Below are 13723 nucleotides of genomic sequence, written 5' to 3'. Positions count from 1 at the left end.
CGAAATTAATAAGTAAATTCCATAAAAAAATATGTAATTGTTTTTTAAAAAATTAATTTTTATATGGTTTTTAATTGCTTTATTTAAATATTTTAGGTAAGGCAACAATTTTTACCCGAAACCGCCCCGAACTCAACCCATTATAAATTTTTTAACAAGCAGCGGATTCGTGTTGAATCGAGACCGGTTTAATATAAAACTATAACGTAATAGAGTGGGTTCGGGTTTAATCAATTAAAAATCATTCTAAACTTAAACTTTATATATATATATATATATTTATTTTATGTTAATATAAATATATAAAAAAATAACATATTTTTAATAATTACATTATGTACAAATTCAATAATTGGTAAATTTGATATTGTCTCAAAAACTTTTTTAAAAAAATTATAAACCTACCCGAAAGACTGCAAAAATTCAAAAATTATTCGGATACAATGAAATTCACTCTAAACTCATATTATTCTCGTTCCTAAATTTAAATATAATTAAAATATATGATTAAATTATACTCTTAATGAAACTAATTTATTATATATTTAAAATTTAAAAATAATCAAACTAAAACCTTTCTCAAGACTACTCACGATTTATGTAAACGAGTAACACATTAATAAAACCATTGTAATATTAATTTAAATGTTTGAACGCTTTTTACGTTAATTAGTACCATCAAGTAATCAATTATCCAAACCTTTGTTTTTTGTTTTAATCATAAATATCAATTACTCAAATCTCAATTCATCATAACTTATAAGATAAAATATTATTATAATATATAGGTTATAATTCTTGCGTATTTTATACTTATTTAAATTTAAAAAAATATATTTTAATTTATATATTGCTTGTAGGGATGGTCGTTATTCGATTTAGATTCGAGAAATTGGACCGATCTAAATAAATATTTGATTTCTTTAATTGAAAATTTTGATTTAATTAAGATGAATTAATTTTAAATATTTAAAATTATTAGATATTAAGTATTAATATATTTATATGTATATATAAGATTTAGCATAAAGATGATATAAAATAATATATAATATATTATTTGAACATTTAAATAATAAAATATTTTTGGGACACTTAAATCATAATCTATTCTTAAAACTCACGTAAAACATTAGGCTAGGAATGCGGGCATTATCACCGACGAGTTTTGTCTCTCAAGAATTAATTTACCATAAAGTAAATTTTTAATTATAATTATAAAGTCTAAATTTATTAATAGTACACAAGTAAAAGAAAATAAAAAAAAATTAGGAACTCATAGGGAATGTTGAAGCTTTTAATATGTCATGATTGTTAAATCATGTACCATATCATTGAATGTAACGGCCCGTGAACTAAAAATAAATAAATTATGAATTGAATGCGGAAGCGAAATAATAAATTAAGATTTACATTATTTACACAATAATTCAAGACACCAAATAGGATTACGGAAATAACCATTCTAAAATAACAACTAATAATCAAAGAAATGAATGAAAAGTAAACAAAACTGAACGTTCTACTCGCAACTCTCTTGTAGATCGAGCTCTAGATTTTGGTTCTCTTGATATGAAATGGTTCATAAAAGAGTGAGCTACACTAAACTAATAAAAATGTTACGCTACTCACCGACACAGAAATGAAGGTTGGTAGAAATCATAAAAACAACTAATTGAGCTTTTAATTTAAGTAAATTTATTTTTTATAAAAAAATTATTTATTATACACTTAACGTAGTTAGATTTTTAAAACCAACCTATAGAGTTAAGAACATAAACAATACCATAATCTCATGTATAATCAGTTGTAACAACAATTTTTCTCTTTTATCAGCCTACTAGTATCCATGGAAGTCTATAGGGATATCCTTACTACATGTGAACTTTTATTCAATATTTTTAAATAACAGATCGTTTCCATACCCCGTCCAGTATGAGCGCCAAAAGATACCATCTCTCAATACTCCATCCGGTATGAGGGTGAAATGGATCGTCCTTATACTCCATCCGACATGAGCGCCAAATTATCAATTCTAAATATCCCGTGTGGTATGAAACAATATTTACGATAGGGTTCCCTATGTACCCGATCCGTCCACCATCTCCCAGTATATCTAGTAAGGCTACCGTTCATTCATTTACTTAATCAAACAATTTTTACCTTTAATTTTCAGTTTGCTAATTTAACCGTAATCACATAAAACAAGCAATACATACATCAAAGAAAACACAATCGCATCATCATACAAATTCCAGCGTATTATTATATATTCGAAAAACTGTAAAATCAGGCAATCAGTTAAACACAACAAATAACAATAAATAATTGGTTCCGTCTTCATTAATAACTTGTAATTAATTATGAATATTTTCTAAGTTTCACAAAATATCATATTATTTAAAATTAAACTTCAATTCCATAATAATGAATAAGGTAAGAGATTCTTACTCAAATTGATGTCCAAAATGCTAACTTTTAACTGCGCCTACTGGTGGTCCTTAAGTTCTATAAATTTTCTTTCGGAGATTAAAACGCGCTTCAAGTACCTATAAATACCCCAAAAAATTCAAATAAGTGTTAGGAACCATTTTTGACCAATTTCAGAATTCTGACACGGCGGCTCCGCCGTGCTCCAGCGATGGTACCACCACCTGTGGCGGCAGTTTGCCTCGGGTCGGCTGTTTTCGATCGTTTTTGGCTAAATTCGGCCAATTTTGTACAAATTTATGCGAGAAAACATGTTAAGAAGTCTCGATTGGTCAAAAAAAGTCAAAAACTTGAAGCTTATTAGCGGCGGAGTTCTCCGGTGAGGCGGCTCCGTCAGCTCACATTCGCGGTTGGGTGTTTTGTTTCGGTCAACTTGTAGAGAAAGGAATGATGATTACAATGGTAGAAAAATTACACGAAATAAAAATCGGAAAGGGTCTCATCAGAGACAGTTTTTGCTTTTTTCCCCTGCGGTGTTGCTGGGTTTTACCTGTAGTTTCTGACTCATCCTCAATCCTTTTGCTTCGATTTGGCCATGAGGATATTCAAAATTGAATTTCGAGCAAATGAAATTTTTTTTACCTCTTTTGACAGTCGAAAATGGCTCCGGCGTGGTGGCAAGCAGCGGACGGCTCCCTTCTCGGCGGTTGGCTCTTCTTTTCCGGCTGGTGGGTTTGGCGGCTAGGGTTAGAGTTTGGTATTAAGAGAGGTATTTATATCCGTCCCCTTTTAATCTGTACCGTCCATCGCATTCGATCTGAACCGTCCGATTGCGTTTAAATAAGAAATGAATCTGGACCGTTCATCATAATTTGATCTGGACCATCGATCGCGTTTAAATAGGAAGTAGATCTGAGTCGTCCATCGCGTTTAATCGTGACCGTTCGATCACATCTAAGGAGGCAAACCGTCCGTGCGCGTAGGAATAAATCCGGACCGTCCGATCGGGGGCATGCGGATCGTCAACATGGCCTCCCGCGTGCACCGCGTCAGCGCGCCTTGCCACGCAGCGCGCTCCGGTTCGTTGGGGCTGCTTACTGGGCGTCCTACGTGGCACAATTTTTTTAAATTGCGTTTTGACAATCAGTTTCTGATTTTTTTTCAAAAACACATCGAGAACCCAAATTTTTAACCATTTCTCCCAAAATTATTTTAAATTTCATTATCCATCTATTTTTTTCTTAATTTTACATTAAATAATAATTTATAAAATTAAAAATTATATTAAATAAAAATTTAAAAAATTATATTTATACATTAATTTTAACATATTAAAATTAATTAAAGTTATTACATCGAATATATGTTATATTTTTTATATGTTATTTGTAATATATTTAATAATTAATAAGATAAAATTTTGAAAATATAAAATTGAGATAAACCAAAAAATAGTACAAAATAACATAAATTAAAATAATATATGTTGGGTGTACTTGGAAAAAGTTAGGGATTTAAAAGTTTGAGAAATTTGTAATGTATGTCTCAACATGTAACCACTATAAATATATTTAATGCAAGTATTAGCCAGCATGAATTATCTGGGTTGTGCGTTCGTGTGTATATATATTTATATATATATATATATATATCTTAATTTACATAAAATAATTAATATAAAAACGTAGATTGAAAACTAATGCTTAAAAATGAATGTATAAGACACCCATTTCTTGAATGTGAAATTTTGATCCATTTTGCAAGTGAAAATACTTTTGATATTTTGGGCCATGGATGGTTAACTTGAAAAATAATTTTAAGGAAGGACAATATCCATCTGTTAAAAATGAATGATTTAGGAAACTAGGTATCAGATTCCCAAAACTAATTAGGAAAGTGGAACAACAACAAGAGGTTACCTTAGTGTATTCAAAAAGTAATATAAGGCAACTAAACTATCCTTCTAAAACAAGGAAAGCAATACAATAACACCAAGGGAAAGAATCTTTAACTAAATTATTTTTAAATCATTAACACATTCAACCTTAATCAGGCAACATCATTTAAAGCTTAATCCAAAACAAGAAACCAACAATAGAGATTTTGGGTTTGTTCATCAGAAAATTTCAGCTTTGACCCGGAGTAAATAAATCTGTTTGTAGTTTAACCATATATATATATATATTTATATTATGGATAGTTCAACTTCAAAAGGAGAAATGATCATGAGGCCAGTCCTTCTCAAAGCTGGCATTCCTTTGGCAATATCTCTGGCTGGTTTTATCTGTGGAAGATTCATGGCTGCTAGAGGTTTGAGTCCTAAGTACTCATTACCCGAGAATTCCCTAGAGTCAGATTCTCATGAGGATCAATTCAGAGACAAAGATCAAGAAATTATGGCCAGTGCTAACCGGTTAACGAGTTCAACTGGAAGTTCAAAAATTCAATATAATGTTGATCAAGAAGAAATTTTAGGACTAAGAGCTCAAATTCAAGAACTCCGAATGAAGGAATCTGAATTAGAGATGCAGTTTACTCGCTATCAAGATTCGAAAGAGCAAGAATCCATGCTTATGGAGATTAGAAACATGTTGGTGTTGGAGAGAGCTTATGTTGAGTTCTTGGATAGAGATATTTCATCACTGGAGGCAGAGAACAGAAGGCTTGAGAATATGGTGATCCAATATCTTCGAGTTCTCGAGCAACTTCAAAGCTTGAAATTGCAAAATTCTTTACTTCGGAGGAAGGTAAACAAGGTTTCGGGGAGATGGAGAGAGCAGTTGCAGATTGTAAGAGAAAAAGATTTGGAGATCAAAGCTCGAGAAGTAGAGCTTTCAAAAAATCTCGAAGATTTGGAAATCAAGACTGGATTTATCAAGAAATTCGAAGGTGAAGTTGAGGAGCTACAAGCTATGGTTGGCCAACTGACGGAGGAAAAGAATGAAGTATTGAGCATGTTGAACTTAGCGGAAGAAAAACAAGCTCTTTCACATTTCAAAGTATGTGTTAATGTTTATATTGTTTTGGTTTGCTAGTATATTACGATTGATTTAATTCTCATTTAATATTTAATTAATTTATACTTTAATTTTCATATTGGTCTTATTATGCATGATTAGATTATAGTTTATTGTGTTTACTGCATAATGTTTCTTTAACCTAACCAGCTTCTTGAAGATTTCGAATTTGTAGGACGAAGATGAAGGAATGACAATCACCATGGAGGACTACAAAAAGCTAGTGGAAGAACACAAAGCTGTTCAAAATGATAGAAGAGCTGATATTAAGGAACTTATTTACTTACGATGGAGCAATGCGTGCTTAAAGCACGAACTAATGAGGTTACGTGAAGAGCAAGAAAAAAACCAGTCGATCAAAAACCATCCGGACCAAGAACTAGAGGGCAACGAAGATATCAGAGAGTGTGGATTGGATGGATTAGCGTTTGAGAAAGGCGAGCCTTGTGGAGGTATGACGACAACAGGTAGTCATATTTGTTCAAAAAGACGAAAACTGATTCAGAAGCTGAAAAAATGGGTGGAAGGTTCGGAAAAAATGAAATCGAAGTTGGATGAGAAAGATAGGAATGAAACCAAGTGCTTTGGGAGACATTCTGTGTTTGATAAAACAGAGGAGGAGATGTTTGTGCTTGCAAGAAAGTAATGTTCTAGTGTCTAATTTTTCTTGACTTTTGTACATGACATTCCTTATGAACTGCTAAGATAACATTATTTGAGGAAAGCAAACAACTAAATTTCTTGTACAATGTTTATATAATTCCAATAAAAAAAAGGAAGGATGCAAGTTATATAATTTCAATTGTAGCCACAGTAATGGAATCTTAAACTAACAAGTTTTATGTTATCTGGGTTTGACGTAAGAATTTTGGCATTTGAAAAATGGACATACTTGTAATTGAGGTCAGAAGTAAAATCCTGAAATTGCATGGAAAGTAATTTAGTATTTTTGATTTCTCACTTCAGACAAGATAGAATTTGACTGTAATACTAAACAATTTCAGTGTAGAAGTCATACGTAATATGTATATTTATATATGTTCAAATACTCTTGGTTACATATATAGGCTTTAGTCCAATCGTATTGTAACCGATTATCTTATTTTAAATTAATAATTATTTATTTGAATAATTGATATATATATATATATATATATATGTATGTTACATAATTTCACGTCTGTATGTATACACAAGCAACTTACTTATGATTTTAAAGGGATCTTCATATGTGGATGACATTGATCCAGATATCTCTTCTCCTGCAAAACTCAAAAACCAATTGTACTCTCGCTATTTTTTTCATAATAAACTCTGCAATGGAACTCTCTGTATTCTCTTACTACCAATACAAGCTCAACCCTCTCTCTTCCATTTCCATCCTCCAAAGTATCTTCTTCATCGTCTTCTTCTTCTATATGTTAACATTGAAGTACATATAGTTTCTGGGTTCTGTTTAACAGTGGTGTGAAATTTTCTCTGTATCCGCAGGGAAGAAACAAACCAATAGGAATTTAATTGTGCTGCGATGCCGCTGTGTCTCATTGTCTTCTTCCAATGAAACTGCGAAACCAGAATCTTTATATTTCAGGCCCGAGTCAAGGAGGGCAATTCTCGGTTGTCTCCTCACAGCTGGTCACTTCTTAGCCCTTTTCTTCGATTTATACCTTCATAATGTTGAATTGACATTTAAAAATCTTGAAACTTTTATTTATTGAAAAGATTGCAGCAATTATAAATTTTTTATTCTCAAGTTTTATATATATATATTTTGTTGGGAGCAGCTGCTGGGATTTTTCTGTGTGATGTGGCTGAGGCTGTTAGCACTAGTAGAAGAGCAGTGAGTATATAGTATAGGGTTCTTTTTGTTTTTGGATTTCCTAGGTTAAGGGTTTAAGATTTGTGACATTGGAGGTATTTTTCTTTTATTCTTTTGCAGCTCAGAGCATCAAAAATACCCGAGAGTGAATTCAAAACCCTCCCCAGTGGTCTCAAGTTAGTATCTCAGTTAAACCCAGGAAATTCATTTTTTCCCAACGCTTTTTGTGTCTTTTTTACAGAATTTTCTCTGTTATCTATATGTATTAAAGAGGATCCAGCACATTAGTTTTATTGTTATATTCATCTAACCTATAAACCTATATGTGTTTATATATATTGCCAAGAGAACAGTTTCAGCTCATGAAGTCTGGTTTTGTAACAATTTAAATACAGTGATTATTCTTTAGACGGTTCAGTAACCATGATTTGTTTTTTTTTTTTTGTTATTTCACATAAAGTTGTTAGCTCTTACATTTGCATTTTCATTGAAATCTAAAACAAGATCGAACAGAAGTTCAAAGTTAAACGAATTAAAGTTAGAAAAAAATACATAGATAAGACTGCAAGAAAGTCAGACAACGAAGATAAAACTGTGATTTCCCTATATTTTCTACTGTCTATGTATTATTCTGATTGCAATACTATTCAGGTACTATGATGTGAAGGTTGGGGGTGGACTTGAGGCTGTGAAAGGATCCCGGGTTGCAGTACGGTTGTGATACAGTTAAATTTTCAGTGTTTCAAAGTTTGTAATAGTTGACTTATTACTCTAGTACGATTCATGGCTTTCTAATCGATTCTTTGAGGGAAAAATGACATTCTAACTGATTGAAGCTATCACATACTTCACGATATACCATTCTACTTTGAAATTTGTTTCTATTTTTTTTATAGCTAATTTACGGGAGATTCATTTATAGTTTTCAACAAAGAAGTTTGTCCGTAAATACTTTTACTTTGCATAAAGTACCACTACTTTTGTTCCTTCAATAAGTTAAAAAATTTTTCGTGCTGTAGGTTCATTATGTTGCCAAATGGAAGGGAATCACTTTTATGACTAGTCGACAAGGACTTGGTGTTGGAGGTGGAACGGTAAGATTCGAAAAATCAATTTTCTTACACTTGCAAGAAATTGTATACCTGGACGACTGGTACATATTTTCATGAACGCAGATCAGTTAAAAGTGGTAAATCCATTGATTATATTGATGTTGCTATGGACCATTCTCTGTAAGCATCTAGACCAGCATTCTAGAGCCTGTTTAAGGAATTTGTTTAGCATCCTTTTAGATCAGTAGTACTAAATAACTGTTATGTTGCAGTTAATAGCAGATAGCTATGCCTTTAAGAAAGAGAGGTGCATAAGGATGTCATGGATACCATGCTAATCTAACATGGTTTATGAAGAAAAAGAAGAACCTACAACTCTTGGGTATAGAGTAGATTTGTATAGAACTGAAACTGTCCCATTTTTGAATTTACAATTGGCAATAAGGTAGTAGGTATTGAAAGTTACATCTCCTTTTTTCATTGAGTTATATAAGTACCGCATTCCCCTGAACTCTTGAAAGCCTTAGTATGTTTTCTTGTTTGGGAATTGAAACTTCCATTTTTTTCTTTTGATAAAGTTCATATGCTTGCAGCCTTATGGATTTGATGTGGGCCAATCTGAGAGAGGAACTGTTCTTAAAGGATTGGATATAGGTGTTCAAGGAATGCGAGTAGGAGGTCAGGTAAGACCATTTCTGGCATGTAATAATCTTGATATCTGATATCATAATGGAAGAAAGAAACAACAATGAGATTCAAATGGAAGACTATCCATCAAAATCAAGCACCTCCAATGACCTCAGAGTCAGAGTAGTTAATCTTGAATTACGTGCTTTTCAACCCTGAAATTGGATGAGCATTACAGAGAGCTGATTGGATCTACTTTAATAAACTTGATCAATCTTCACTTGGTTGTTCATTTTGCAGCGGCTGCTAATAGTTCCTCCTGAGCTTGCTTATGGAAAAAAAGGAGTGCAGGAGATCCCTCCAAATGCAACAATCGAGGTAGATCTTTGTCATCTCTCATTAAGTCATTGGTTTTCTTTGCGTTAGATGATTAAGCTAGATTATGAATTTTTCCTTAAGTGTTGACAAGTAGTTTTAAACATTTGGCTAACAGAACCGTCTATAGAGAGCTAGCTGTTTGCACCCATATTGCAGATCGTTTCTCTGTCATTTCTGTTCTTTTTCCAAATAAAGTTTAATTTCTCATATTAGTTTTTGTGGAAAAATTTATCAGTTACAAAGTTCACTGTTATGTTTTTCTTTCATTCTGCTGTTCTTATATGCCTTCCTTTAGTTTCCTTGACATTGACTGTTCCATTTCTACTTTAAATTGCAGTTGGATGTTGAGCTACTGTCCATCAAACAAAGCCCATTTGGGTAAGTAGTTGGTTATACCAAAAAGAGAAAAAAAAACAATTGGCTTTCCTGTACAAGTAATCCATTTGGCAGGTGGTTAATAATTACTTTATTCTGCAGATCTCCTGTAAAAATTGTTGAAGGCTAATGCAGTTCAGTACTTCTTCTGCTTGATGTTGGTTGTTGATGAAAACTAAGGAGTTGAAGCTGATTGCTTCACAGAAAAAGTGGACTGGTATTTTTTCCATCCCGTACTGTGTTGATCCGATTGCTTCAGGTCTTCGGTCCGAGATACTATTATGCAATGCTTGTTTTCATTAACATTATAAGTGATTATTACTATAAGCATGTGTTGGAAGTACCATAGTCAGTCCCTTAGATTTCATACTGTACTCTGTTCTAAATCATCCCTCATTTGTGAATTATTGCTTTATCCCTTTGTTAAATATTACTGTTGGATGTCAGTTATGAGTTACTGTTCTGTAAAACATCATATTCACTCTGCTCTTTTTGTTAATTTCAAAGATATCAATGCAGAAAGTATGCGGTACTGTATTATTTAAGTATAATGCAAGTCTACATAATGGCATTCTGTACTGTATTAGTAGTCTTAAATATAGTAATAGACAAATTTTGTTATCCAATCTAGTAGAAAGTTTCTACCAAGTAAAAATTTGAGATAAAAAAGTATTTTTTTATAACACAACATAACAAAATACTCGGACACTGTTTATCCTGGCCTCATAACAAAAATTATACTCTGTTACAACACAACTTGATAAAAAATTGTGTTACTGGTTGCAGAATAATTTGCAGCTGTTAGGTACATAACAAGTGTTTTTACTATATCCACATGTATGGTTATACGAGTAATTAGCATAGTGTGAAAGTAATTATGCTGTAGAATTTTCCCTTTCAAGGTCATTTTTTAATTGCTATCTTTATGATATGGGATTCAAGTGAATATAAAGTAAGAACAAAGGAAATTGAAAAACCATTAGAGAGAGCACTAAAGACTACATCAGTTTCAGCTTTTCTTGTCTAGAGACTGAAAAAATTCCATCTTGTGGAGGCCATAAAGGAATCTACCTGTCTATAAATGACAAAACTTTCTCTCTTTGATTCTTGAAACCACTTCTCAAATTATTATGTTACCCTACTTTATTCCCCTTCTCTTGCCTTTTATTACCCCAAGACTCTTCCTCTTTGTACCATAATCCTTTCAATTCTCATCCTTCTGTTAATGCAAGATGATCACAACTAACCCAAATGCCAAACCATTTCTGCCTTGTATCCATATTTTTCTTCTTCTTTTCCTTGGATGTTATGTTACTTCATCCCCAAAAGTATGTCCAAATTGTGGCTCCATGGAAGTTCCATATCCCTTAAGCACAAACACCAATTGTGGTGATCCTGACTATCCTCTTCGTTGTGATTCCCATACTCAAAAACTGTACTTCGATGCACTTAATGGAAGCTCTTACCTTGTTCTCAGAATCATGGCTTCGTTTTCACGAATGGTGGTGCAGCCATCGGAGTATTTACCTGACACTTGTGTTACGCAAGACATGCCTCTAAGTGAGGGCATTTGGTTAGACCAAACACTCCCTTTTAACATCACTTCCTCAAACACAATCTTCCTCTTTAACTGCTCTCCCCGGCTCTTGGTCTCTCCTTTAAATTGCACTCCATCCAGTCTTTGTCATCGTTACCTGGAGAATTCTGGACATGTTCCCACAAATCTTGCATCTAAGTGTGCAAGTGAAGTTCGCCCTTGTTGCACCTTTCTTGCGGGTGGGTTGCCTTCAGCATACAAGATAAGGCTGCATAGTTCAGGTTGCAGAGCATTTAGGAGTATCCTTCATTTGGATCCTGGAAAGCCTGCAAATGAATGGGTGGAGGGATTGGAAATTCAGTGGTCTCTTCCATCTGAACCAGTTTGCAGAAGACAACTTGACTGCTTGAAGAATTCAAAATGTTTGTCTGCTGGAAGTAATGGCCTGTTTCGTTGCCTGTGCAATAGGGGCTACTACTGGGATAATAGTCTTGGAGCCTGTTCGAGAGAGAAAAGAAACTCCAATGTCGGCTTTAGATTGAAGATCTCAGTGGGGGTAATCTCCTTTTTTAGCGTAACAGTAGCAATCATAACAATTGTGGCAAGAAAACTGCGCGAAAATTCTAACCAGGCTACGCTTGTAGAAGCAAGAAAAGAGATTTTGAAAGCAAGCAATGGTGGGAAATCTGCAAGAGTTTTTTGCCTGAAAGAGGTGAAGAAAGCAACCAATGGTTTCTCAAGAGACAAGATTTTGGGAAGTGGAGGCTTTGGAGAAGTTTATAAAGGTGAGCTCCAAGATGGGACTGTTGTAGCTGTTAAGGTGGCTAAACTGGGTAACATCAAAAGCACCCAACAAGTGCTTAATGAAGTTGAGATTCTTTCTCAGGTCAATCATAAACACTTGGTTAGACTCTTGGGTTGCTGTGTAGAAGCCGAGCAACCATTGATGATCTACGAGTATATCTCAAATGGGACCCTTTACGATCACTTACATGGCAAGCGGTCAACATTTCTAGAGTGGAAAACAAGGCTAAAAATAGCTTTACAAACTGCTGAGGCTCTAGCTTATTTACACTCTGCAGCATACACTCCTGTCTACCATAGAGATGTCAAGTCAACAAATATACTTTTAGATGATGACTTCAATGCAAAAGTTGCTGACTTTGGGCTCTCGAGGCTGGCTCGTCCAGGCCTGAGCCATGTATCAACCTGTGCGCAGGGAACTTTGGGATACCTAGACCCTGAATACTACAGAAACTACCAGTTGACTGATAAAAGTGATGTATATAGTTATGGTGTTGTATTGCTTGAGCTTCTGACTTCCCAGAAGGCTATCGATTTTTCAAGAGATCAAGATGATGTCAACCTAACGATTTACACGAGCCAACGGGCCAGGAATGGTGCAATCATGGAGGTGGTGGATCAGAAACTGCTGGGTAAGGAGGCTTTAGCTAATACGGTAAGAAGCATTAGACTTTTTTCAGAGCTTGCATTTGCCTGCGTGAGGGAGAAGAAAAGTGATAGGCCTACCATGAAAGATGTTGTTCAAGATCTTCAGTGTATTATTGAAATTCGAAATCAGGAAAACATTTGTAGTGAGGGGATATGACTTTACATATGCTGAAGTAGTATTGACTGTCGAGACATTCATTGCTTTCTTACATGTCTCTGAATATTCAGTGTGCAAAGGTGTTAGATTTTAGGAAGGTGGTGGAAATGATTTGAGAACCTTAATTTTTGGGTGGACCATGGAAGCAAAATTAATGGGATTCCAAGTTCTATTGAAAGATATAAAAGAAAAAGGAGAGGATCTGATGCTTAACTTTTGGCATAGAAAAAGAATACATGGATTTTTTAGCAGGAGGTATTTAAACTTCCAAAGGTTTTTTTTTTTTTTTTTTTTTTTTTTTTCAGTGAAAATTTATATATTTTAATAATTAAATAATATTTATGTATTAATAACAACATAATTAATAATATTATAATATCTTAATGATGATATATTAAAGAAATAATTTGACTCCACTCATATTTTTATATAGAAATATAATTGGAAAATAATTAGCAGACAAATTAAGTTCAATTAATAAAAAAGTATACTTTTTTTTTTATTTTGATTACTTGAATTCGATTATAATATTTTGAAGATAAAACGAGAATATATAGTTAAAAAATTACTCTCATGAATTTGGAAAATACTCAATTTTAATTGAAAATTAAATTAAAAATAATTTTTTTATTAAATTTTTTTTAAAAAAAGAAAAAATATTATTATATATAAAAATATTTAAAAATATATCATTCGGAAACAGAATAATTACAAATTGATCAAGTAATCCATGACAGTTCTAATATATATTTTTTTAATCTAATATATCATAATCTAATAAAATATAACTAAAAGTATAAAATTATCTATTTTTAATATTTAAAAGTTCTTGCATTCTTCTCCCTCAACACGCAACTCAAAAAATTGATTAAAAAAAAA

General features: G+C 32.9%; 2 protein-coding genes and 1 pseudogene across 2 annotated transcripts; all 3 read left to right on the top strand.

Annotated features, from left to right (window-relative positions):
- The first annotated feature begins 4501 nt into the window (after positions 1-4501).
- Positions 4502-6196, top strand: LOC110822678 (CHUP1-like protein). Its single transcript, XM_022052851.2, has 2 exons — positions 4502-5429; positions 5623-6196. Exons 1-2 carry the CDS (start codon positions 4623-4625, stop codon positions 6091-6093), a joined length of 1278 nt encoding a protein of 425 aa, XP_021908543.2. The 5' UTR covers positions 4502-4622; the 3' UTR covers positions 6094-6196.
- A 447-nt stretch (positions 6197-6643) lies between these two features.
- Positions 6644-10249, top strand: LOC110822740 (FKBP-like peptidyl-prolyl cis-trans isomerase family protein). Its single transcript, XM_022052924.2, has 10 exons — positions 6644-6836; positions 6939-7082; positions 7232-7287; positions 7387-7442; positions 7918-7975; positions 8286-8360; positions 8912-9001; positions 9246-9323; positions 9661-9701; positions 9801-10249. Exons 1-10 carry the CDS (start codon positions 6677-6679, stop codon positions 9826-9828), a joined length of 786 nt encoding a protein of 261 aa, XP_021908616.1. The 5' UTR covers positions 6644-6676; the 3' UTR covers positions 9829-10249.
- Positions 10250-10788: 539 nt separating this feature from the next.
- Positions 10789-13057, top strand: LOC110822739 (wall-associated receptor kinase-like 20 pseudogene; annotated as a pseudogene).
- The last annotated feature ends 666 nt before the right edge of the window (positions 13058-13723 follow it).

Source organism: Carica papaya, chromosome 8 (assembly GCF_054855325.1).
Source record: "Carica papaya isolate Zhongbai chromosome 8, ASM5485532v1, whole genome shotgun sequence".
Classification (NCBI taxonomy): domain Eukaryota; kingdom Viridiplantae; phylum Streptophyta; class Magnoliopsida; order Brassicales; family Caricaceae; genus Carica; species Carica papaya.
The sequence above is the reverse complement of the archived record's forward strand: the minus strand, read 5'-3'. Positions and strand labels throughout refer to the sequence as shown.